Source organism: Schistocerca gregaria, chromosome 1 (assembly GCF_023897955.1).
Source record: "Schistocerca gregaria isolate iqSchGreg1 chromosome 1, iqSchGreg1.2, whole genome shotgun sequence".
NCBI classification, from domain to species: Eukaryota; Metazoa; Arthropoda; class Insecta; order Orthoptera; family Acrididae; genus Schistocerca; species Schistocerca gregaria.
Window position 1 is genome coordinate 305662846 of NC_064920.1, and position 27974 is coordinate 305690819.

The 27974-nt window shown below is 41.8% G+C and overlaps 1 protein-coding gene across 1 annotated transcript in view; it reads right to left on the minus strand.

The window, feature by feature from the left end:
* Positions 1 to 27974, minus strand: part of LOC126342759 (lysosomal acid glucosylceramidase-like) — a 170938-nt gene that overhangs the window by 117318 nt on the left and 25646 nt on the right. The window contains exon 3 of the mRNA XM_050001882.1: positions 1234 to 1372. Coding sequence (XP_049857839.1) covers positions 1234 to 1372 — 139 coding nt within the window. The remainder of the gene's footprint in view (positions 1 to 1233; positions 1373 to 27974) is intronic.

Here is a 27974-nt window from a genome sequence, read left to right on the forward strand (position 1 = left end):
ACCAAAGAGACTGCTTACACCACGCTTGTACGCCCTATTCTGGAGTACTGCTGTGCGGTGTGGGATCCGCATCAGGTGGGAGTGACGGATGACATTGAAGAAGTACAAAGAAGATCAGCCCGTTTTGTATGATCGCGAAATAGGAGATACAGTGTCACAGACATGATACGTGAATTGGAGTGTCAATCATTAAAACAAAGACGTTTTTCGTTGCAACGGGATCTTCTCATGAAATTTCAATCACCAGTTTTCTCCTCCGATTGCGAAAACATTCTGTTGGCATCCACCTACATACGGAGCAATGATCATCACAATAAAATAAGAGAAATCAGGGCTCGTACAGAAAAATTTAAGTGCCCGTTTTTCCCGCGTGCCGTTCGAGAGTGGAATGGTAGAGAGACAGCATGAAGGTGGTTCATTGAACCCTCTGCCAGGCACTTCACTGTGAATAGCAAAGTAATCACGTAGATGTAGAACAGTTGAGAAGTTCACTAATTTTGAAGTTAACGCAAAATGTCTCATATGAGATTTTGAGAAGGAGTAACTTTATTTTGAATACAATTTTCGAACTAAAGAATTCGATCTTAGCATATCCCGTTATCAGTAGCTCATCCTCTTCTACGTCGTGTTTGTTTAGATCCAATGAGTATTTTGTAAAATAAATGATTTTTCGATCAGAGTCGGAAAAATATTAATGTTCCAGAATCAGGAAAGTATTATTGTCTGTAACAGTTTGAATGCGGGCAGCACAGCACAGCGCTGAGCGAATATACAAAATTATCATTGAACATTTTCAAGGTTATTCATTTATCAACTAATCTACTGACGTATTTGTATGAAGCTATTTTACGGCCAGCATTACACTTCGCTGAGCCAAGATTGAACATTTTGTATGCCTACTGTGGAGTGAACGGAATACCAAGGTTACATCCGTTGCGACTCAAGAGCTAAGGACAATATATTTCATTGTTTATTTGCGTTTAATTTTTCTTTGGATTACAGCAAAATTTATTAAGCACACCATTTGCTCAACAACACAACACACAGTAAATCTGGATAGGACAAAATATATTTTCTCAAAGAACTTTACACTAAAACATATTTTTAAAGAACTTGGATATTATTAAAGAGCGTTACAACCGGAACACGAGTCAAAACAGTTATGAGATATGTGAATGAGAAGGACACCAGTGCGGTACCTCCCCGCTGCCGTTAGTTGTACAGAGTACGCACCTGAGCAGATTTTCTCGCGCAGCGTCGCTGAGCGACGCCATGTTGAGGCCCGCAGCGTCGGTCATGGCGCCGCCGAAGCCGTGCACCTCCTGGAACCGCACCGAGCGGTTAACCGACAGGACCGCCTCCGAGTCGCCGGCTGCAACACAAACACGGCGCACGTTCAGACACATGTACACAAGTGATTAAAAGTCAAGCATTCAAAAAGGGAGCTTATTTCCTGAACAGCATATCTTAAGGGTTACACAATGATGATGGTGATGAGGTCCCATACTCCGAGGAGCGTAGGGGACGATGCGGGAGATCCGCATCGCTGTACTAGGCAAGGTCCTAGTGGAGGTGGTTTGCCATTGCCTTCCTCCGACCGTGATGGGGATGAATGATGATGATGAAGACGACACAACACCCAGTCATCACGAGGCAGGAAAAATCCCTGACCCCACCGGGAATCGAACCCGGGACCTCGCGCGCGGGGAGCGAGAACGCTACCGCAAGAAATAGGTACAGCTTAATTACAACATAATTGGCAGAAAACAAACAATATTTAAACGTGTAACTCTGAACCGTTATCTAACCCGTGTGTCTCTAATCGGCGTATGTACTACTTCCTGTTCTTACGGAGGACTAAACTAATAACAGTCCTTCAGTAATGAAAGTCTTCAGTTAGATGTTGTTTACTTCAAACAGTCAGAGAAAAATTACGGGAAATTAATAGTCACATTGTGAGCGTTTGGGTGCTATACTGTCATTCTGCGCAACGGATTAATCTGAGATGTACCCTTTACCCTGTGGCTCCTGCAAGATGCAATTTCCACCCCCAAACTACTACAGAAGTCAGACAGACGCTCCTAACGTTCTAAAGAGAAATGCCTGAAAAACTTTCAGCAATAAATATCTTCTGGAGTCGTCCGCTGTAAGGAAATGACATAAAAATTCACAAAATTTCTTACATAACCAGTGGGATACTTGGTTACTGGAGTAGCGCTAGTTAGTGTAAGAAAAACATGAAACTAACGAAAATTGTTATTTATTTTGCTAAAATTATGAGAAATCAAAATGGCACTTTTAGTTATGAACTGAACAAGTTATATCCTGCTTCTTAAGGATAGGATTCGCTAATGAAATTTCTATACAAAGTTTAAGATTGTTATTGACTTGACAGAATGACTGAGAGGGGCGCCTACTCAACTTGAATAATTATCCTTTAGAATGTTGCTAGGTACGGTCGAACTGTCGCTTGTGAAATTCAGTGAAGTGTGCTGTTGTGGAGGAAATATGGGGCTCTCAATAGCTGTAGCGCACAATACCGTAAGCTGCGATGACTGCTGTCTGCGCCGCTCGCTGCTGACAAATAAGATAACTCTCGTTCTATCTGGATTGACCTTCGCCAATGAAACTCTCACTACGCCTTGATGAAGTCAAGGACTCCTGTTCGCCCCTTGTCTAACTATTGGCGTGGTACACCGGTCAGATAACTAGTCCACCGCGATGCCACTCAAAATTTACTCGCAGGCGTTTAACTATATCTCTGTCCGTTCTCACCGCCCATTAAAGTGTGGCGGCCAACACAGTGAACAACGCTTAATCGCAAGGACTCAATAATTTGCGATTTACTAGTTATTTGCATATCGTTTACATGAATTCATACAACACTGATTTTTTCTTATCGAGTTTGGGTTCGAATTAAGCGTCTTGATGTGCGGAATATGATTGTGAGGGCGGAGAATGCAAGCAATGAAGGTCGAAGACCACGAAGTCTTACATCATTCTGCTCAGCAAAAATAATTTCCGTTTTTCCACATAGATTGGTTCATTTCTTAATTCATAAACTTTCGCTATTTGAGCCAGTGTAGACGGAAAACCATTCACCATACGGCTACCCAACTTTATACGAATGATCTTCAGAGTGTCATTGCAGGATTTGCATTATGCGTAGCGTTTGTGTCATAACTTGGGGTTAGGCTCCGGTACTGGTACGGCGAGGTAGGATCGGAAGACTAGCGTCAATGCGCATTACAGCTGCAGAAAGTCAATATGTATACGGACAACGCGAGCAAGGCTTTACTCGTAAAGTTGTTTGATCAAAACAACAGCATTAGTGATCCTGTTCTTCGCGAGTACCGATGCATTAAAGGAATACGGAGAGGCTCTCTTTCCGCACCTGGGTTGAAGAACGTGATTCGGAAGTTCGATTTAACTGGCGATTTTGTAATTGCTCCAGGAGAGACCGACGACCAACTGCATCACAAATTGTAGAAGCAGTCGCTGTTGCCGTAGTTGACAACAGTGGAAGCAGTGTATGATCTTCAAGCTGTGTCGCGACTGCTGAACATGCCACCGACCAACGTTCGAAAAGTGTTGCGAACAATTTATAGGACGTTTCCAGACTGTCGTGGATGCAGACGGTCATCACATTGAGCAATGTTTGTAACCTGAAACTTCAAAATGGGACGCAATTAACAAATGTTACCCTCTCGTGTGAAAATTAAAATGTTTTTTTTTTTCAGTGGTTTATTCCCTAGTTCCCTTCCGATGTAGGAAAGTATAAATGGTCCCCAGAAAAATATGTTTAGTCTGATAGTGAAAGAATTAAACAAGAACTAACGTTAACATCCTGTCGCTGTCGTAGCCGTTAGAGAGGAAACTGTGGCTGGTTGGTTATCTGACGTGTAACAATTTAATTCTGACTTGGTAACATTTCATGTTTACTTCGGTGTTTCAATGTCGTTCTGGTTGCTTCGTAACTCAGTGCAGTAAACGGCACGCAATCTACTGCACTTCCATGGCACGTTTAGAATTGTTTTGTCTAGAATATTACGTCTGAAAATTTAATGGCTTTTGCTTTTTAAAAGAACGCCATTTCGAACGTTACCTAGCACACGGGATAGAGGACAGGAGGCGGAAGAAATAGAGACAGTAAATGATTACATGTTTTGGAGGGAAACATGTTAACGCTGAGGATACAATGAAAGTAGCTGCGAGTCGCTTACATCGCCACTTTTGTATGCAGAAACAACGCTGATTGACTGATTACAAGCCCGCATCTCGTGGTCGTGCGGTAGCGTTCTCGCTTCCCACGCCCGGGTTCCCGGGTTCGATTCCCGGCGGGGTCAGGGATTTTCTCTGCCTCGTGATGGCTGGGAGTTGTGTGTTGTCCTTAGGTTAGTTAGGTTTAAGTAGTTCTAAGTCCCATAGTGCTCAGAGCCATTTTTGAACTGATTACAAGTAAGTCAGACAAGATACGCAGTTCGTAACAGAGGATTTTGCACATTCGTAGAACGTCTCCCCAATAGAGCGGGTAGCGTCATTGATCTTTAATGTTGATATATTGGTTTCAAACAGGTCGATCGGGCTAGGACCGGAATCCTCTCAGTATCGTGATGTCCGATGAGAAGCTGACGGAGTAATCAGCGACGTGGACACGAAAGTTGGCTATTTCAAGCCAAATTGGAGATCTTCCGCTAAACTCGATGATTTCATATATTAATTAATCACATACATATAGAAATTAACAGAAATTACACTTGAGAGTAGTTACAATAAAATATCATTTACGAGTTTTCGACTGTTTGTCCTTCCTGCGCCAGACTCTTCATTTCAGAGAAGCACTTTCACTCTATATCCTCAATTATTTGTCGTATGAATTCCAGTCTCTGTCTTTCCGTTCCGATTCTTCCTTCTGCACTCCCTCTAGTACCACGGAATTTTTCCTTGAAGTCCTGTTATCCCGCCTCTTCTTATTGCCATCGTTTCTGTCTTCGCCGATTCTATAAAGAACATTCCTCTCTTATCAGTTCACTTTTATTTCAAACTTTCTTCTTTAGCACCAGATCTGAAACACTTCGATTCTCTCCTATTCCAGGGCACGATTCACTCCCATACAATGCTGCGCTCCAAACGTACATTCTTAGAATTTTCATCACCACATTAAGGCCTATCACTTGACCAGGAGTGCTCTCTGTTTCTGAACTATTGTTCTATTTATATCCTGCTTGCTTCGGCCGTCATGTATTACTTTACTTCGAAGGTTGCAGAATTCTTTGTCTACTTCGTTGGCACCAATTTTTATGTTAAGCTTATCACTAATTTCATTTCCGCTAGTTCTCATTATTTTTGTCTTTCTTCGATTTGCTCTCAATCTGCATTATGTACTCATTCAACCGTTCATTACCGTCGACAGGTCTTGTAATTCATCTTCACTTCCGCTGCCAATACCAATTCTTCTGTTGATATCTTGTCATCCTCTTGAGGCTTTTTCTAAAATCCATCATCGTTGCTTCGGCCTATAGGCTGAACAATAGAAACGAACGACTCCATCTCTGTCTTACAGCCTTCTTAATTCCAATACTTTGTTTGTAGTCTTCCACTCTTATTTGCCCCTCTTGGTTTTTGTACATGTTTCCTTCCTCTACCTATAGCTTACTTCCGTTTTTCTCAGAAATTCGGAAGTCTTGTACCATTTTATATTGTCTAATGTTTTTTTCTTCGTCCACAATTCCTATGAACGTATCTTAACTTTTTAAAATCTTGCTTCGTCTAATGCGCAACATTAAAACTGACCCACTGACAACTTTACCTTTCCTAAAGCCAAACTGATAATCATCTAACACATCCTCAGTTTTCTTTTCCATTCATCTGTATACTACTCTTGTCAGCGGCTTGGATGCATGAACTGTTAAACTGACTGTGGGATGGTTTTCACAATTATCTGCTCTTGCTATCTTCAAGACGGTGTCGACAATTTTTTCCCATAAGTTTGGTGGTACGTCTCCAGTCTGAGATTCTACACAGCAACTTGAATAGTCGTTTGGTTTGCAATTTTCTTCAGTTATAGAAATTCTAATGATATGTTATTTAAATGCCTTATTTGATCGCATGTCTTCCAAATTATTTTCAGGTCTGAATCAAATATTGGATCCATGATGTTTGTCGTATTGACTCCATTTCATGTTCCGTCACGTCAACAGGTAAGTCCTCCCTCTAGTACAGGCTTAAATGTACTCTTTCCAGCTATCCTCTATCTCCTCTGGGTTTAACAATGGAATTCTCATCGCACTCTTCATGTTGACGCCTTTGCTTTTAATGTCACCAAAGGTTGTTCTGACTTCTCTATATGCTGAATCAGTGCTTCAACGACAGTTTCTTTTCTGAATTATTCGCATTTTCCCTACAATCATTTCGCCTTTCCATCCCTGCGCTTCCTGTTTACTTCATCCCTTAGTCACTTTTGCTGCTATATTTCTGTCTTTCCTTGAACATTTTTGTACTTCTCCTTTCGTCGGTCAGTTGAAGATTTTTTTCTGTTACCCACGGTTTTTTTGTAGCCAGTTTTCATATACCTGTGTTTGTCCATATTCCTTGATCACCATTTATATATACGACTATTTTTCTTCAGCTGAACTGCCTACTATCCTATTCGGTAGAGGAGAACTTAGACTGAAATAATATTCTAATATTTATAAGAATGCTGTGAGCTAGCGGTAGTAAACAAATTTAGTACTTTGATGCAAAATCCATTACATCGCAAAGCACTGCGGAACACAATTCTTTTCGCCTACTTTTCCTAAGTTGTCCGCTGATAGTGTGCTTTGCGCAGATTAAGTAATGACTGTTATACTGTATATGATGTGGCTGCCAACAGTTTTGTTGGTGATGGGGGAGGGCTGTGTCCTCTGCTGATGGAAGGGGCTCGGTTTTGAGTCTGACGGGGACAACTGTATCTGAGGTGGCATCTTGTCGGCGTGACAGCGCTCTATTCGCTACAAGAAAAACCACTATGGGCCTCTTCTCAACGGAGACCACTTCTGTCCTCAAAAGAGGATTATCGGGACATCCTTGTCGAGGGAAATGTTGCACGTTGTCAACAGAATTTTAGGTAACTTCTCCGTTGAGCTTTGAAATATAGGCAGAAGGATGTCATCATGTCTAGTGCAATGTTTGCCCGTAGCTCCTCGGCTTAGTAAAGGTAGCAAACAACAATGAAATGAGAACATCGTAGATTGTGGATCGTGAACCCAGACAGCGCCAACAGCTGATATTAAGTAGACGAACGAATTAATTTTTTCTGGTAAATTCTCCAACAAATTAAAAAAAGCGATATTAAGTTCAGTGTGAGAGATTCAAGGGGGAAAGTTTGATAAACATCCCACTACCTGCACTCAAAATTATTTATTGGCATCTGATTATGTTCATAAATCGTTTAAATACTGAATATTACTTTCACCTCTGAGTAAAATTGGGCTCTTTAGAGTAACAGCTACAAAAACTAGGTAAATTGCAATTATGTAGGCGCAGCAGGAAAAAAACATGGTTAATTTCAGTTGTGGTTCACGAAAATGAATTGCATAAAATAGATAAAAGTATGAAGCAAGAGCTCTTTTAAACACAAATATTACCAAAACTGTTTTATTTGTGTGCAACTCGCTGTTGTAACTCTAATAAACTTGAACTATGAGTTATGGGATAACGCCTCAAAAGGTTTCTATGGCAAAGGATGCAAGAAATCAGCCCATGTATTATTATTCTTAGGTTCTGGAGAGATTACTTTACCTGACTAGCACTGAATAAACAGAAGAACTAAATATCTTGCTTTAAATTTCTCATATTAAAGAATCGATATAGCACACTTTACATAACGTAGTTTTTATTGCAGTTTTAACCATCGCCAGATGATTTTATCTACTTGTCTAACAGAAAATATTTTAAGATAATGCCATCTCGTGAGCCTCACATGGAGCACACTAGTACGAGAAATTTATGATCTCATTATCTAGAATACCGGTACTGAATATATTTTATATCTTAAGTGTCAAGGTGCACAGAAATCATTTTTAGAGATCTGAAGTTAATCGCTCAAGAAGATCTAAACTGGTTATCAAAATTCATAGATATAATTGTGTCTGTTAATAGAAATTACTTAATAAATACTTTTCATATAGTATTTCCAGGTGGTCATCGCATTAAATCGAATAGTTCGTTAGTTAAGATTTAATGTAATCAAATTGATCTACTTGATTTTATTTCTTATTTACAGACGAAGAAGCTTTTATTCTGGAACTGATTTCAATTTCTTGCTTATCGTGTTTCGTCTAATAATATTGCAGAGCTTTTGTTGCGGATGGTGCTCACAAATGAAGCGTGTGTCCGTTCAATGAGATACCCTCGTGTAGTTTTTGATGCGTGTAATGATCTGGACGCTTCATAGTTATGCAAACTAAATCTCCCTACCGATTATGGATGTCAGTAGCGATGTCTAACGACGCTTAAATAACGGAGTGAAACAAGTCAGGTTAATAAATGAATTAAACAAACAAATACTAAATTCGTCACTTAGATATAGTAAAAAATATTAATAACTGAAAGTGACTTTGAGATTTAAATTTGTTTCCAAAATTGTTTGTGTTGATACCTGATGCTATTATAAACAAATGCTTGAACTTCTCCCTTTCCTAGAAGTCAGTCTCGCTGTTTGGAAAATCATAGCAATTAACACATTTCTGACGTCACTGGTTGTACAACACCTGTCGAAAATCTATTTCGAATCGCGGAAATCTTGTGTCGTTGCATTCTGTTAATCATATAACTGCGCAAGGAACACACTACCGGAGTTAAGTTGGCTGGTTGGTTGGTTGGTTTGGGGGAGGGGACCAAACAGCACCTAGCCAGCATGTTTTCTAAAAGTTGACATCATTAGTATTTCACAGCCAAAGTAGAAGGTTGTGTACAACTGTGTACCAACAATAAGTTTAAAATGACAGTAAGATTGCATAGACGTTAGCCAAGCTGTACGAGGTTATTGGTCCCAACGGATTAGGGAAGGATGGGGGAGGAAGTCGACCACGCCCTTTCAAAGGAACCACCCCGGCATTTGGAAGAAAAAATTTAGAGAAATCACGGGAAACCTAAATCAGGATGGCCGGACGTGGGTTTGAACGGTCATCCTCCCGAATGCTCATTTTCGTGAACCAAGCTGTGCTCTCCTTTTATCGAGAGTGCGAGTATTACCGTGAGCTCATTCGGTGATTTGGAGTCAAAGGCAATGGAAATGTGAAAGCAATTGCTTATCCCTCGTAGGCGTCAAGTGAAGTGTGTATGATTATGAATCAGAATGGTGCACCTCCAGGAAACGACACTGTCAAACTGCAGACATTTCGGCTACAATATGGGGTATGGCATGCGCCATATGGTGGTGTTTACACTACAATAGCTGAGTCTGTCTAATCTGTCTTTTCATTTTAGCACGTTTCTCGATCTTTCTGCAACACGGTTCAACGACGACACGAACTAGCGTTATAACACTGTACTTTCAAGAGATTTGGAAAACCGTTAAAAATTATTCCTTTCCGTTAAATAAACTATATGTGGTTCAATATGTTGGTACATGAGTTAGCACAGAATTAAGTGTCCCTCTCCGTACTATCATTTGCCAAAAACAACGATTAGGTATCTTGAACCGTTATGTCTCTTATCAGTCACACGAGAGTGGAGAAAGCCTTCGACTGCTTTTTAAATTTAATCTGAATACAAAACTGATATGACTTCAGTATCAATACCCCGAAAATATTCCGCTTTTATCCAAGATTCTAACACCTGAATGAATATTAACAGGATCTGACTTCTTTTTTGAGATATTCGGAGACAGAAAAACTCTCAGAATTCAATGATAAAGATAGTGAGTCTTGAACATTTTTTAAGGAAGTACATGATTGTGATGAATTTACACTAATGTGTTAACTCAATGTAAAAATATACTGCGCCTCCCTTATAGAGAGTGTGCGTTCAACAGATACGTAGACTCCACGTTGTAGTACCCCATCTCTCAGATCAGCGTGTGTCTCGAAGTTCTCAGCAGCTCACAACTACAGAGTGGCGCACATAAAACCGGCACGAACCGGGCTGCGAACGCACGTGAGTAGCATTACTATCGTGTAAGTTCCTTTGCCACCTTCCAACAGCAGTAGCGTGTGAGTAGTTCATACGGAAAGTAGTCGCTATAAACCGTGTGCTTCATTGTCATGCCTTACTCCAATGAAGAACGTGTGTTCATTGTTGAAGAGTATGTGCGGTCTGAATCCATTCAAGTTGTTCGTGACACTTTTCGTCAAAGGTTTCCTGAAAGTAATATTCCTACAAAATCAACTATTCAGGATCTAGTGAGAAAGTGGCGTTCGACGGGCAGTGTCGTTAATTAAAAGGAAATAAGGCACCGACTATACGTACACCTGAAGCTGTGGCAAACGTGACGGCACAAGAGTCAACACGACGATTATCACAGCAATGTGGAATATCTCGCAGGTCATGTCAACGCATCCTTCATGGCTTAAAAATGAAACCTTACCGTGTGTGTTTTTCAGCAAATAAAAGAAGCGGACAAGGGTAAACGCACACATTACTGTAACTGGTTGCTCGAAAATGTCGCTGGGGGACATCTTGATCAGTTCCTCCTGTTTTCGACGGATGAAGCTTTGTTTCATCGGTCGGGTTACGTTAATTCACAAAACACAAGACACTGGGCTGCAGAGAATGCCCATGGCATACTGCAAAAGCCGTTACACGATTTAAAAATTCATCTACATCTACATCTACATTTATACTCCGCAAGCCACCCAACGGTGTGTGGCGGAGGGCACATTACGTGCCACTGTCGTTACCTCCCTTTTTGTTCCAGTCGCGTATGGTTCGCGGGAAGAACGACTGTCTGAAAGCGTCCGTGCGCGCTCTAATCTCTCTAATTTTACATTCGTGATCTCCTCGGGAGGTATAAGTAGGGGGAAGCAATATAGTCGATACCTCATCCAGAAACGCACCCTCTCGAAACCTGGCGAGCAAGCTAAACCGCGATGCAGAGCGCCTCTCTTGCAGAGTCTGCCACTTGAGTTTGCTAAACATCTCCGTTACGCTATCACGGTTACCACATAACCCTGTGACGAAACGCGCCGCTCTTCTTTGGATCTTCTCTATCTCCTCCGTCAACCCGATCTGGTACGGATACCACACTGATGAGCAATACTCAAGTATAGGTCGAACGAGTGTTTTATAAGCCACCTCCTTTGTTGATGGACTACATTTTCTAAGGACTCTCCCAATGAATCTCAACCTGGTACCCGCCTTACCAACAATTAATTTTATCTGATCATTCCACTTCAAATCGTTCCGCACGCATACTCCCAGATATTTTACAGAAGTAACTGCTACCAGTGTTTGTTCCGCTATCGTATAATCATAAAATAAAGGATCCTTCTTTCTATGTATTCGCAATACATTACATTTGTCTATGTTAAGGGTCAATTGCCAGTCCCTGCACCAAGTGCCTATCCGCTGCAGATCTTCCTGCATTTCGCTACAATTTACTAATGCTGCAACTTCTCTGTATACTACAGCATCATCCGCGAAAAGCCGCATGGAACTTCCGACGCTATCTACTAGGTTATTTATATATATTGTGAAAAGCAATGGTCCCATAACACTCCCCTGCGGCACGCCAGAGGTCACCTTAACGTCGGTAGACGTGTCTCCATTGATAACAACATGCTGTGTTCTGTTTGCTAAAAACTCTTCAATCCAGCCACACAGCTGAGGTGATATTCCGTAGGCTCTTACTTTATCAGGCGACAGTGCGGAACTGTATCGAACGCCTTCCGTAAGTCAAGAAAAATAGCATCTTCCTGGGAGCCTGTATCTAATATTTTCTGGGTCTCATGAACAAAGAAAGCGAGTTGGGTCTCTTACGATCGCTGTTTCCAGAATCCATGTTGATTGGTGTATGATATGCTGTATCTGGTAACAGAATTATCGGGCCATTGTTCTTCAACGAAACTGTCAACACACATGTTTACTTGCAACTCTACAATGAATTTTCGACTCTGTTAACTCCAAACAAAAAATGTTGTGCGTATTTCCAGCAAGATGGGGCAACTTCTCATACGTCGGATTTGTCCTTAGCTCGTATACGTACTGATTTTACAGAAGAGAGGACCCTTAGTAAGGACTTGTGTCCACCCCACTCTCCCGACTTGTCACCATGTGACTTTTGCCTCCGGGGATTTGTAAAGGCTAGAGTCTGCCGCAACAGCCCCAGAACACTTGACACATTAGAAAACAACATATATGAAGAAATTTAGAACATTCCACAAACAGCACTGAAAAGTGTTTTCCTTGACATGCTTCGACGTGCACAACTTTGCTTGGATGTTGGCGGAGAACATTTTGAACACAGACTGTAAATTCCTTTCTAAAGCATGCTTATTAAACTAATAAAAGTAAATCTGTTACTTAAACTGTTAATTACATAGTTAATAATAAAACTGTACCAAAAAATGTAAGAAAACGATGATGTACGTTGATTTTGTTCATTCATATTCCTTTCAGCGCAGGGGCCGGTTTTATAGGCCCCACTCTGTACATTATACTTGCTGCAATGTGCATGAAAGGATATAACTGTGTAATATGCTGAGGGCAGTTTGTCCTAATAACGATTCCGCTGAAGGTACAACGTATTCAGTTAAGTGTGCTCTCGTAAATTACGACTTTAGACTGGGAGTAAATGAGCACATGGAATTTGAACAGGGAAGAATTATAAATTATAAGTGCCTTAGCAACTACAAATAGCTGAAGAGAAACTGGAATAAACATTGATTAGTATTCAAGAAAAACAACACGATAGTTTATCAATGAAATTACAGACGACCTCCATGGGACTATGTGGAACACAATTACCACATATCATCGACATTACATCAAAAGGAACCGCATATGATTCCTAATCTCAGTAGTAACACTAAATAAGTGGGATAGCAACGTGAGTGATGCCCAATAAATTCACGGATGAGTTAATGGAAACCGGTGTTGTTCCTCGAACACGGAACATAGTCTCTCGTTCTCAATAATAGATTTAACAATGATCACAAAGAAAGCACAGCTCTAAGCTGAAAATGATACAGTGAAATATTATGCTTAAGTGCACTTGCAAGGAACGTCCTCGGCATAAATTCCTGCATGTTGCAGCATAGAAAAAACCCGTCGAAATGAATCATATGACAAAGCCGACGACTTGAATCAAGGGAACAACGAGAAGTGCAGGCAGCCTCCACGTGATATATGTAGCACCATCCGAAACGGAAGTGCCCTTAATGTCTTAGTCCACACGGGCACCCAGATTCAAATCTCAGCCGCCCTGACACACGATTGGTCAGTCAGATACAGCCTCCAAAGCACAGCGAACAGATGTGCTTTTGTTTGCCATCCAAAAACTGTGATATTCCCTGCAGGTGTAACCCGTGCATAGAGTGTCTGTGCACCTCGCCAGCATGTTTTCTAGAAGTTGACTCCATTAGTATTTCACAGTCAAAGTAGAAAGTTGTGTACAACTGTGTACCAATAATAAATTTAAAATGGCAATAAGATTGCATAGACGTTACCCAAGCTGCGCTCTCTTTCTATCGACAGTGCGAGTGTTGCCGTGAGCTCATTCGGTGATTTGGAGTCACAGGCAATGGAAATATGAAAGCAATTGCGTATAGCTCGTCGGCGTCAAGCGAAGTGTGTATGATTATGAGTTGGTTCATCTGTGGTCATCAGTCCCCTAGAACTTAGAACTACTTAAACCTAACTAACCTGAGGACATCACACACATCCATGCCCGAGGCAGGATTCGAACCTGCGACCGTAGCGGTCGCGCGGTTCCGGACTAAGCGCCTAGAACCGCAAGACCACCGCTGCCGGCTATGATTATGAGTCAGAATGATCCGCCTCCAGGAAACGACCCTGTCAAACTGCAGACATTTTGGCTCCATTATGGGGTATGGCATGCACTGATGAGGAATAGATGACGTCCGGGGGCAGCTCCAGTGGCTAGTGAGCCACATAATGAGACAATAAGAAGGATGATCGCCATTTCGTCCGCAGGTCTACAACTGACAAGATTGTGGACATGTCACGACGACATTTGCTGGAGGTCAAAATGGTGGCACGCTTTGCGGTTTGTTGACTTTCAGAAACTGCAAATGCCACACACTGCGATGAGCATCGCTCGCCTTCGTATTAGCAAAATGCATTGCCACTGTAAGAGCTGTTGCTTTTGTGCGAGTTACCGCGAAAGCTGAACCTAGATGGGTAGATCACATAACTAATGAGGAGCTATTGAATAGAATTGAGGAGAAGAGAAATTTGTGACACAGCTTGACTAGAAGAATGGATTGGTTGGTAGAACATCTTCTGAGGCATCAAGAGATCACAAATTTAGTACTGGAGGGAAGCAGATTCAGAAAGGTGCAGGTTGCAGTAGGTACTGGGAAATGAAGAAGCTTGCACAGGACAGAGTTGCATGGAGAGCTGCATCACACCAGTTTCTGGACTGAAGACCACACACAACAACAACCGCGATAGCCGCACAAATGTTACACATACTTTACCGTAGTAAATGTTGTCTGGCAGTCATTGAGAACCAGTACTGAGTTACGTGGGTTGGGGAGTAACTGGATACAACAAGCGATCCCGATTGCGATTCAACAAAAAAATGGTTCAAATGGCTCTGAGCACTATGGGACTTAACTTCTGAGGTCATCAGTCCCCTAGAACTTAGAACTACTTAAACCTAACTAACCTAAGCACATTACACACATCCATACCCGAGGCAGGATTCGAACCTGCGACCGTAGCGGTCGCGCGGTTCCAGACTGTAGCGCCTAGAACCGCTCGGCCACCACGGCCGGCTTGCGATTCAACAGCAGTCCACACGGCAGGTATTGCTTCTTCAGTACGCAACTGTGCCTTTTGTACTGGAGCAATGCCTGGTGACACATATCAAAAAGCAAACACTCTTTGAACAAATTCATGTTCACTGTCTGCAAATTCATCTGACTTATCATCCACCGAACATATATTCGTGGGTGTCCATATAAGCTGCCTAACGGAATGCTCCCCAGGAAAAGATCTACGGCCTGTACACGGTGAGTCGAGTAGGATGTAGCGCTACTTTTATTTTGAGAACGGTCCAAGATATCTAAACGAGGTTTTCGACAAATGATAGTACGCAGAGAGACACTTAATTTTGTGCAGGATAATTTTTTAACAGTTTTCCAATGCTCTTGAAAAGAAAAGTACAGTGTTATAACGCTTGTTCATGCTGGCGTTGAAGCGTGTGGCAGAAATTTCGAGAAACGTGCTAAAATTATAAGACAGAGAAGGCAGACTCAGCTATTGTGACGTGGACACCGCGATGTGGGGCTCTCGTGGCAGGCTTCGTCGTTGAGTCAAATCTTTCGACTGTGTACCGCTTTTCAAATTTAGAACTTGTAAGTATATATGTAGCCTCAAACTATTTCAAATAAGAGACCCCATATGAAACCGTTGCAAGAAAAGACTTGTGCTTGGTCTAATCTGCATAGTATAGTGTACTATGCACAAAGTTGTACTTATTCTGTCATTTTACTTAAAGCTCTGAGATTTATGGTATGGCTACATTATAAATGAAATCACAAACGACACTGGTGAAATATTCCACAATATTTATTAGTAAATATTCGACTGAACAGTCAATCAATGCATTTAATTCTGTACATTTATAACAATTGTTGTATATGTACTGATTGTTTCCTAGAGCCAAAATAAATCGAATAATTTCTCTTTTGTGTCACACACAAATTTGTATTTTTATTTTCAGTAGCATTTATAGAAGAAATTAATAATTTTTATCTATTTTCAAGTACTGTCAAGGCAAATTTTCTGAAATTGAACTACTTACTGGTGAGTTTTCTTCACACAGGACATACAGAACATAAATATAAAATTATAAGATTTTTTTATATTTTTGTGTTCCAAATGTTTGTTATTAAAATAAAGAAAGCTTTATATTTTTCATTTTTTCTTTCAGTAAGATAGGCAGCAGATTGTTATTGAAGCGAGAAGAATATAACAGGTCTAGTTTTTTCTGCTATTACTGAAAGCTTCCATAAATCTCAGGAATTACATTAAATGGAAATTGCTTCGTCTTCTAATATTTAGCACTGGAATAAGATTAAGAAATTGGTTTCTACTAAAGACTATTGTCATGTAGTACTTATTTTAACAGACAACAGTTCCTTATGACGGCAATGAGATCTAGATTTACTTTTGAAGGTTCTTATCAAGGGTTGCTAGGAAATGCCAAGCCATATGTTGTTCGTGTGGAAAAATGTAATTGTACCCGTTCAGGCCTATGTATGGAACCCTTTAGAACTACCTTTAGCTACAGAAAAAAGTACTTTGGTTTTCATAAACAACAGAGAGTTTGAAAACACAACTTTGAAATATGAAAATCTTGATCGCACAATTGTTTATTAGGAATTTCAAAATTTCATCATTAGACAAAAGATTTAAATGAAACATTAGTATAAGGTTCACGAAAGTGACGACATTGACTGACTATGATACAGATCTCACCTCATATAGGTGTATTTGACAATGCCGTTGTCTATGCTAAGAGAACAAGTGTCAAACGGGTCTCTTCGATTAGAAAACAGCATTCTGAAATATGCTTATGTGAGATGATATCTGTACTACATTCAGTGAGTCTTTTACACAATTTTGATTTAAATCTCCTGTTTGATGATGAAAATTTAAAACGCGTAATGCCAAATAAAGAATTGTGCAATAGAGATCTTTTCATGCTTCAAAGTTGCGCCAAATCTTAATGGTCTCCTACCTCTACCAAGGATGTATTTCTCCTCCAAGTAACAGAGTTAGGAAAGTTCATTCGAAGGCAAAGAGTAGAGTTATCTATGGCTTGAGCATTAAAATCCTAAGAACAGGAATTTCGTCGCCAGTATACATTGCCTTCAAGGTTATACGGCAGGGGTACGGCGTAAGGTTTACTAGTAAGCAGTCTGAAGTCTTTGAATATCAATTCACCGACAGTACAGTCAAACCTATTCAAAAATGCTGTAGATTTTTACTCGCATTTCATAGGTATCTGCATAATTTGTATTTGATAGTTGTGATGAACCATGTTTAATGCTTTCAAGAAGTAAATGCGAGGGCTTTTAGCTCGTTTGCAACAAGTGTCACAAATCAGATATCACTATTTTTTTTTGTCGTGGAAAGCGAAGGAATAGCCGCCACAATATGTTTGGAATTTGTACTGCACATGATCGTAGAGCCGAGTCCATTTTAAGATAAATATTACTGCAGCGGTATTGTGAAATGGCCTCCTAGTACGCCAAAGTGATAGTATGCTGAAAAATATCGAATTTGAGCCGGGATATGCACTATATGACCGATTTTTCACATACTGAAATAGTTTTAGGGATAAAAATTTTTCGGCATTATTTTCCAGAGACGTACGTTTAATCCTTACGGAAAGCATATCTTGGCTGCGCACACTGCAGCTTCTCTTTCTCTGCCCAAGCGAATGAGAGCTGCGCGGTACACCCGCAGCACAAGCAGCTGCTTCACTAGGCGAGGTGCGCTCTTGTTCACAAGATGCAGAACACCTTGGGTGACTAGAGACAGGACGTTCATATTCACAGGATATCTACATTAGTATGTTCTGCAGAAATAATTTGCATTTGAACCATGTCGACCCACTTGTTGGAGGTCAACACTGATATTGCGGCGCAATGCCACCTACTGGTACAATGTGACTGTGGCTCTAAATGTCTCTATAAAGCGAAGATAATGAATCATTGTGACTTGAGCAGACGTGCAGGCTGCCTCGTAGATGTATGCGCGAATTGTACCGTCAAATCAGCGAGTTTGAAACAGGCCCTGTTTTTGACATGAGAAGGGGAGGAGCAGATTAACATTTAACGTACCGTCGACAGCGAGGTCATTAGAGATGGCGCAAAAGCTCGGATTAGGGAATGATGGGGAAGGAAATCATCCGTGCTCTTTCAGAGGAACCATCCTGGCATTTGCCTGAAGCGATTTAGGAAAACCAAGGAAAACCTAAATCTGTATGACCGGACGTGGATTTGAACCGTCGTAGCCGACCGGGATGGCCGAGCGGTTCTAGGCGCTACAGTCTGGAACCGCGCGGCCGCTGCGGTCGCAGGTTCGAATCCTGCCTCGGGTATGGATGTCTGTGACGTCCTTAGGTTAGTTAGGTTTAAATAGTTCTAAGTTACAGGGGAGTGATGACCTCGGAAGGTAAGTCCCATTTGAACCGTCGTCCTCCCGAATGCGAGTCCAGTGTGCTAACCACTGCGTCACCTCGTTCGGTTTGGCCTGAGAGAATGTGATGCAGATATCCGGGAAATTGCTGTCCGTGTGGGATGAAGTTTCCGGCAGTGCAACGGGCGTGTGCAAACTGATTCACGGAAAGCTGAAGAACACAAGACGGGTCAGGTCGCACCACACAGACCATCCCCCGAAAAGATAGCATTACCGGGCAGATCTGCGTCCTCCTCGGCTCTGGCGCAACAGTAGAACAGTGTAACACATCGTACAGTATCAGGGATGACATTACCTTCCAGAGACATACGTTTAATTTTACCGGTACGTGGTGTTGCGCCGCGGTATCATTATCATTGCCCTCGTTCACTTCTTCACGTACATTTGACGAATGTGGAGAAGTGCTAGATGGCAAGGCTGTATGGAACGACGTTACTGGGGATAAGAAAGGCATCAGTAGCATTTTCAGACGAATTCAGTTTCTGTTTGTCTGAAAATGATAGCCGCGTTTTGGTTCGATGCAGACAGGGAGAGCGGCATCACAGTGACTGCATTCGCACAAGACTACAGCGCCAACTCAAGGCCTTATGGTGTGGGGTGCTACTGGGTGCAACCACACATCACAGTTGGCGTATTAGGTGACTGTGATCAGTGTGACCTGCGTGTATGACATCGTGCTACCCATAGCCATACCCTTTCTGCACGACACCCCAGATATCATTTTTCAGCAAGACAATGCACGACCACATGTTGCTTCGAGGATACCTGCCTTCTTGGTGTCACTGGATGTCAAGCTTTTGCCCTCGTCCGTCAGATCACCAGACTCGTTGCCAAATGAAACTGTGTGGGATATGGTGAAATGAAGGGTGCACCGCTATGACCAATGCCAGTCACCACGGATGAACTTTGGAACCTGATGAATACAGCAATGGTTAGCTTATCATAGGACGCCATTCGCAACTTATATACGTCGATGCCATCACGCATGGAACAAGTTATCAGGGCTACTAGGTAACATGACATGTGCTAAAGCGAGATGACTCAGATGTTAATCATTTCTAATGTACACGTCCTGTGAATATTAACGTCCTATCTCTAGTTGTTCAAGGTGTTCTGTTTTTTTCTGAAAATGAGCAAACTGTGCGAAGCTGATTCGCCCTCTCTTTCGCACATCAAGTGCAGACCGTTCGCATCTGCCATGTGCCTGCAGTGCTCTACACCCTACAGCATACTACTTCCAAGACCAAGTTGTCTGTAATGGTGTACAAACAACAAAGCTGCCTGCACTATGCGCTCTGTGGAGAGAGATGAGGACAATATTTTGTACGTCGCCACTGTGCACTTTGTCCCATCCCCCGTGCTCCCAACCCATGGTTACCGTGCTAGCTGCCAACACTGGGAATGGCTCCGCCAGGACAGAACTAGTTGCTCAGAAAACAAATGCTGTCACTTGTTAACTAAATAGTCGTGTTTGCTTTATACCACAAACATTAGAGTGTTTAAGTACACTTACCATACTTAACTACCATGAAAATCGATGCTAAAATTTATACGTCCAACATGGAGCACCCACTAAAGAGAAATGCGGCAGAATGACGCGGTTCAAATGGTTCAAATGGCTCTAAGTACTATGGGACTCAACTGCTGTGGTCGTTAGTCCCCTAGAACTTAGAACTACTTAAACCTAACTAACCTAAGGACATCACACACACCCATGCCCGCGGCAGGATTCGAACCTGCGACCGTAGCAGCAGCGCGGCTCCGGACTGGAGCGCCTAGAACCGCTCGGCCACCGCGGCCGGCAGAATGACGCGGCCCATCACACGCATACTTAAGATGCGCACAGGAAGAAAGCGGCTTACCTGCGCAGGGAGACCATCTTGAGGTGACTTGAAGCAGCTCTCTGTATTTTACCCCTGCCACCTTCAGAATTTGAAAGACAGTATCCCAATCTACAAATGCTAGAAACGTAGGTTTGCCTTTCCTTAATTTTCTTCTAAGATAAGTCGTAGGGTCAGTATTGTCTCACGTGTTCCAACATTTCTACGGAATCCAAACTGATCTTCCCGGAGGTCGGGTTCTACTAGTTTTTCCATTCGTCTGTAAGGAATTCGCGTTAGTATTTTGCAGCTGTGACTTATTAAACTGATAGTTCGGTAATTATCAGATCTGTCAACACCTGATTTCTTTGGGATTGGAATTATTACATTCTTCTTGAAGTCTGAGGGTATTTAGACTGTCTCATACATCTTGCTCACCAGATGGTAGAGTTTTGTCAGGACTGGGTCTCCCAAGGTTGTTAGTAGTTCTAATGGAATGTTGTCTACTCCCGGGGCCTTGTTTCGACTTGGGTCTTTCAGTGCTCTGTCAAACTCTTCACGCAGTATCATATCTTCCATTTCATCTTCATCTACATCCTCTTCCATTTCCATAATATTGTCCTCAAGTACATTGCCCTTGTATAGACCTTCTATATACTCCTTCCACCTTCCTGCTTTCCCTTCTTTGCTTAGAATTGGGTTTCCCTGTGAGCTCTTGATATTCATACAAGTGGTTCTCTCTTCTTCAAAGGTCTCTTTAATTTTCATGTAGGCTGTACCTATCTTACCCCTAGTTAGACAAGCCTCCACATCCTTACATTTGCCCTCTAGCCATCCCTGCTATGCCATTTTCCACTTCCTGTCGATCTCAATTTTTGAGACGTTGTATTCCTTTTTTAAGTTTCTTTAATGTGTGTTTCTGTTTGGCAAAACAAGCAAAACTCAATGTTGCATCTGGGTAAGTATGCGTTAGTCAAAACTCGTCACTGATTACACTTCTGAAGAAAAGTGTTTTTACAAGTCAGGTGAAAATAAACCGCAAATTCTGTTGCAATACTACGGGAATCATGTTACGCAGTAAGAGCGAACAGGTGGGACTGAAACTCACCAAAGAATTTTAGTTCTATACTTCAGTCATCTTTGACACAACAAAAAGTACAGCAAAGGGCTTACAATCTTTCCGTTCCTATCCCTGAACAGAGTGGGCGAGTGAATCTGCTTACTACAAATATCTTTTAATTCATCAGAGCTATTGACTTTGACGAACAGTTGGCAAGGTACTGCAAATCCCCAGTGCCCTCACAGCTTCAGTGTTACGAAAGGGACTCATTGCGTCAGTTGTACTCTGCAGCAGAAATGCAGCATTGTTCCATGAGAAAAAAAAGACGCCTGTTTATCTGTGCATAACAAGGCTATGAAAACATAATAGTCATTCATTTATGAACCGCTTGAGACTACTCATTAAGGTTAAAACAGATTATAAATATGTATATAATCCATGTTTATTTAACCCATCAAAAGATAACTATGGTGAAGATTTCTCCACTTCAGTCTGAATGGGGATAGGAACAGAAAAATGGTGCAGTATTTGGTCGCGTATTATTTTCATATTTCTGAGATGAAGAACAGGAAGAAAATCTCATGGAAAGTTTCCGTTCCAGTCGATCACTATTAAAAATACGATGTGTTACGGAGCTCCACTTTGAAGTTCTTATTTTTATTTTCTCTTTTATTTAATGAGCGTTTTATTAATGTGACTGCGTATTTTTATTAATTGATTTTTATTTATGGTTTGCTTTAGCAATTGATTTTTACTGTTTGCTCCTTTTATTTAAGTTGAGTCATTTTAATTACGTTTGCGGTAGTTATGAAGTCTATATTGCTTGCTGTTCTCCGTAAGTTAAAGAATACGGTAATAACATGTGCGTTTCGAACCGCAGCAGATCTCATTGAGTCTCCTAATTGGAACTTCTCCACCTGAAATCGCTAAAGATAATTTATCGCTCTACGGAAATCGATCAGTAGAGCCAAGTGTGTCATGTGTATGGAATGTGGTGTCCGACTTAAGTTCGTGAAATTATTTAGGTCTTCGGAGAAATATTCTCGACGAATCCCAAAACCGTGTAAAACTGCAGGTTCACACCATCAAACCACACAACACTTCCGAACGACTTGCGTCTTTATAATCACTGATTATTTATTTTCAAGTCATTAAAGGTTATGAACTCTACACACCTGATACTCCTTTCGTGCTTTTATATGTATTTATTTTCTTCAATACCATAAAACATAGATTACTGCCTTAATGACGGCTTCCAACAATCTCCTCTCAATCCGACATTGAACATCTCTCGTCCATTGTCCAACATGGAATAATTATCTCTTTGCCGTAGCTCAATACAGTCTCTGTGTCTTTGTTATCGAGTTCGCACGGAAAATGGTGCAAATGGCTCTGAGCACTATATTACTTAACATTTGAGGTCACCAGGGGTAGAACTTAGAACTACTTAAACCTAACTAACCTAAGGACATTACACACTTCTATGCCCGAGGCTGGATTCGAACCTGCGACCGTAACGGTCGCACGGTTCCAGACTGAAGCGCCTTGAACTGCTCGGCCACAGCGGTCTACCAGTTCGAACGGAGATGCTTAAATTGCACAGAGTATTTAACTCTCGCGCAGGTATTTTATATTTACCGTCGTATTAATAGTCCACCGCACCGTAATTACGGGTTCTTGTATCACAAAACGTAGGTTTAATAATGGATTAAAAAATAGGAGTGCGGGTCAGCTACTACAAACAGCATAGTGAACGCATTATTGTGGCCAAGATAGATACAAAGCCCACGCCGATTGCAGTAGTACAAGTTTACATCTACATCTACATGACTACTCTGCAATTCACATTTAAGTGCTTGGCAGAGGGTTCATCGAACCACAATCATACTATCTCTCTACTATTCCACTCCCGAACAGCGAGCGGGAAAAACGAACACCTAAACCTTTCTGTTCGAGCTCTGATTTCTCTTATTTTATTTTGATGATCTATCCTACCTATGTAGGTTGGGCTCAACAAAATATTTTCGTATTCGGAAGAGAAAGTTGGTGACTGAAATTTCGTAAGAAGGTCTCGCCGCGACGAAAACCGTCTATGCTGTAATGACTTCCATCCCAACTCGCTTACCATATCTGCCACACTCTCTCCCCTATAACGCGATAATACAAAACGAGCTGCCCTTTTTTGCACCCTTTCGATGTCCTCCGTCAATCCCACCTGGTAAGGATCCCACACCGCGCAGCAATATTCTAACAGAGGACGAACGAGTGTAGTGTAAGCTGTCTCTTTAGTGGACTTGTTGCATCTGCTAAGTGTCCTGCCAATGAAACGCAACCTTTGGCTCGCCTTCCCGACAATATTATCTATGTGGTCCTTCCAACTGAAGTTGTTCGTAATTTTAACACCCAGGTACTTAGTTGAATTGACAGCTTTGAGAATTGTACTATTTATCGAGTAATCGAATTCCAACGGATTTCTTTTGGAACTCATGTGGATCACCTCACACTTTTCGTTATTTAGCGTCAACTTCCACCTGACACACCATACAGCAATCTTTTCTAAATCGCTTTGCAGCTGATACTAGTCTTCGGATGACCTTACTAGACGGTAAATTACAGCATCATCTGCGAACAGTCTAAGAGAACTGCTCAGATTGTCACCCAGGTCATTTATATAGATCAGGAACAGTAGAGGTCCCAGGACGCTTCCCTGGGGAACACCTGATATCACTTCAGTTTTACTCGATGATTTGCCGTCTATTACTACGAACTGCGACCTTCCTGACAGGAAATCACGAATCCAGTCGCACAACTGAGACGATACCCCATAGCTCCGCAGCTTGATTAGAAGTCGCTTGTGAGAGGAGGATCTGCAGCGAATTGACGCATGGTGCACGGAATGGCAATTGAATCTCAATGTAGCGAAGTGTAATGTGATGCGAATACATAGAAAGATAGGTCCCTTATCATTTAGCTACAAAATAGCAGGTCAGCAACTGGAAGCAGTTAATTCCATAAATTATCTGGGAGTACGCATTAGGAGTGATTTAAAATGGAATGATCATATGAAGTTGATCGTCGGTAAAGCAGATGCCAGACTGAGATTCATTGGAAGAATCCTAAGGAAATGCAATCCGACAACAAAGGAAGTAGGTTACAGTACGCTTGTTCGCCCAATGCTTGAATACTGCTCAGCAGTGTGGGATCCGCACCAGGTAGGGTTGATAGAAGAGATAGAGAAGATCCAACGGAGAGCGGCGCGCTTCGTTACAGGATCATTTGGTAATTGCGAGAGCGTTACGGAGATGATAGATAAGCTCCAGTGGAAGACTCTGCAGGAGAGACGCTCAGTAGCTCGGTACGGGCTTTTGTTAAAGTTTCGAGAACATACCTTCACCGAAGAGTCAAGCAGTATATTGCTCCCTCCTACGTATATCTCGCGAAGAGACCATGAGGATAAAATCAGAGAGATTAGAGCCCACACAGAAGCATACCGACAATCCTTCTTTCCGCGTACAATACGAGACTGGAATAGAAGGGAGAACCGATAGAGGTACTCAGGGTACACTCCGCCACACACCGTCAGGTGGCTTGCGGAGTACGGATGTAGATGTAGATGTGAGGAACGGTGTCAAAAGCTTTCCGGAAATCTAGAAATACGGAATCAACTTGAGATCCCCTGTCGATAGCGGCCATTACTTCGTGCGAATAAAGAGCTAGCTGCGTTGCACAAGAGCGATGTTTTCTGAAGCCATGCTGATTACGTGTCAATAGATCGTTCCCTTCGAGGTGGTTCATAATTTTTGAATACAGTATATGCTCCAAAAGCCTACTGCAAACCGACGTCAATGATATAGGTCTGTAGTTAAATGGATTACTCCTACTACCCTTCTTAAACACTGGTGCGACCTGCGCAATTTTCCAATCTGTAGGTACAGATCTATCGGTGAGCGAGCGGTTGTATATGAGTGCTAAGTAGGGAGCTATAGTATCAGCGTAATCTGAAAGGAACCTAATCGGTATACAATCTGGACCTGAAGACTTGCCCGTATTAAGCGATTTGAGTTGCTTCGCAACCCCTAAGGTATCTACTTCTAAGAAACTCATGCTAGCAGATGTTCGTGTTTCAAATTCTGGAATATTCCATTCGTCTTCCCTGGTGAAGGAATTTCGGAAAACTGCGTTCAATAACTCCGCTTTAGCGGCACAGTCGTCGATAACAGTACCATCGGCACTGCGCAGCGAAGGTATTGACTGCGTCTTGCCGCTTGTGTATTTTACATACGACCAGAATTTCTTCGGATTTTCTACCAAATTTCGAGACAATGTTTCGTTGTGGAACCTATTAAAGGCATCTCGCATCGAAGTACGTGCCAAATTTCGCGCGTCTGTAAATTTTAGCCCATATTCGGGATTTCGCGTTCTTCTGAACTTCGCATGCTTTTTCCGTTGCCTCTGCAACAGCGTTCGGACCTTTTTTGTGTACCACGGGGGATCCGTTCCATCTCTTACCAATTTATGAGGTATGAATCTCTCAATTGCTGCTGCTACTATATCTTTGAATTTGAGCCACATCTCGTCTACATTCGCATAGTCAGTTCGGAAGGAATGGAAATTGTCTTTTAGGAAGGCTTCTAGTGGCACTATATCCGCTTTTTTAAATAAAATTATTTTGCGTTTGTTTCTTATGGGTTTGGAAGAAATGGTATTGAGCCTAGCTACAATGACCTTGTGATCACTAATCCCTGTATCAGTCATGATGCTCTCTATCAGCTCTGGATTGTTTGTGGCCAAGAGGTCAAGTGTGTTTTCGCAACCATTTACAATTCGCGTGGGTTCGTGGACTAACTGCTCGAAATAATTTTCGGAGAATGCATTTAGGACAATCTCGGAAGACGTTTTCTGCCTACCACCGGTTTTGAACAAGTATTTTTGCCAACATACCGAGGGTAGGTTGAAGTCCCCACCAACTATAACCGTATGAGTGGGGTATTTATTTGTTACGAGACTCAAACTTTCTCTGAACTGTTCCGCAACTGTATCATCGGAGTCTGGGGGTCGGTAGAAGGAGCCAATTATTAACTTAATTCGGCTGTTAAGTATAACCTCCACCCATACCAATTCGCACGGAGTATCTACTTTGACTTCACTACAAGATAAACCACTACTGACAGACGAAAACACTCCACCACCAATTCTGCCTAATCTATCTTTCCTGAACACCGTCTGAGACTTCGTAAAATTTTCTGCAGAACTTATTTCAGGCTTTAGCCAGCTTTCTGTACCTATAACGATATCAGCTTCTGTGCTTTCTATTAGCGCTTGAAGCTCAGGGACTTTTCCAGCGCAACTACAACAATTTACAACTATAATTCCGACTGTTCCTTGATCCAAGCACGTCCTGTAATTGCCAAGCACCCTTTGACATTGCAGCCCATCCCGCACTTTCCCGAGGCCTTCTAACCTAAAAAACCGCCCAGTCCACGCCACACAGCCTCCGCTACCCGTGTAGCCGCCAGCTGAGTGTAGTGAACTCCTGACCTATATATGCCAACTAGCTGTGCAGATGATGAATAAATTGATGAAATGTATGATGAGATAAAAGAAATTATTCAGATAGTGAAGGGAGGCGAAAATTTAACAGCCATCGGTGACTGGAATTCAGGAGTAGGAAAAGGGGAGAGAAGGAAACATAGTAGGTGAATATGGATTGGGGCTAAGAAATGAAAGAGGAAGCCGCCTGGTAGACTTTTGCGTAGAGCATAACTTAATCATAGCTAACACTTGGTTTAAGAATCATGAAAGAAGGCTGTGTACATGGAAGAACCCTGGAGATAAGGTATCAGATTGATTATGTAATGATAAGACAGTGATTTAGGAACCAGGTTTTAAATTGTAAGACATTTCCAGGGGCAGATGTGGACTCTGACCATAATCTATTGGTTATGAACTGTAGATTAAAACTGGAGAAACTGCAAAAAGGTAGGGAATTTAAGGAGATGGAACCTGGATTGTACAGAGTTTCAGGGAGAGTGTAAGGGAACAATGGACAGGAATGAGAGAATGAAATACAGTGGAAGAAGAATGGGTAGCTTTGAGGGATGAAATAGTGAAGGCAGCAGAGGATCAAGAAGGTAAAAAGACGAGGCCCAGTAGAAATCCTTGGGTAACAGAATAAATATTGAATTTAATTGGTGAAAGGAGAAAATATAAAAATGCAGTAAATGAAGAAGGCAAAAAGGACTACAAACGTCTGAAAAATGATATCGACAGGAAGTGCAAAATGGCTAAGCAGGGATGGCTAGAGGAGAAATGTAAGGATGTAGAGGCTTATCTCACTAGGGGTAAGATAGATAGTACCTACAGGAAAATTAAAGAGACCTTTGGAGAAAAGAGAACCACTTGTATGAATATCAAGACCTCAGATGGAAACCCAGTTCTAATCAAAGAAGGGAAAGCAGAAAGGTGGAAGGGGTATATAGAGGGTCTATACAGAGGCGATGTTCTTGAGGACAATATTATGGAAATGGAAGAGGATGAAGATGAAATGGGAGATACGATACTGCGCGAAGAGTTTGACAGAGCACTGAAAGACCTGAGTCGAAACAAGGCCTCGGGAGTAGACAACATTCCATTAGAACTACTGGCGGCCTTGGGAGAGCCAGTCCTGAGAAAACTCTACCATCTAGTGAGCAAGATGTATGAGACAGGCGAAATAC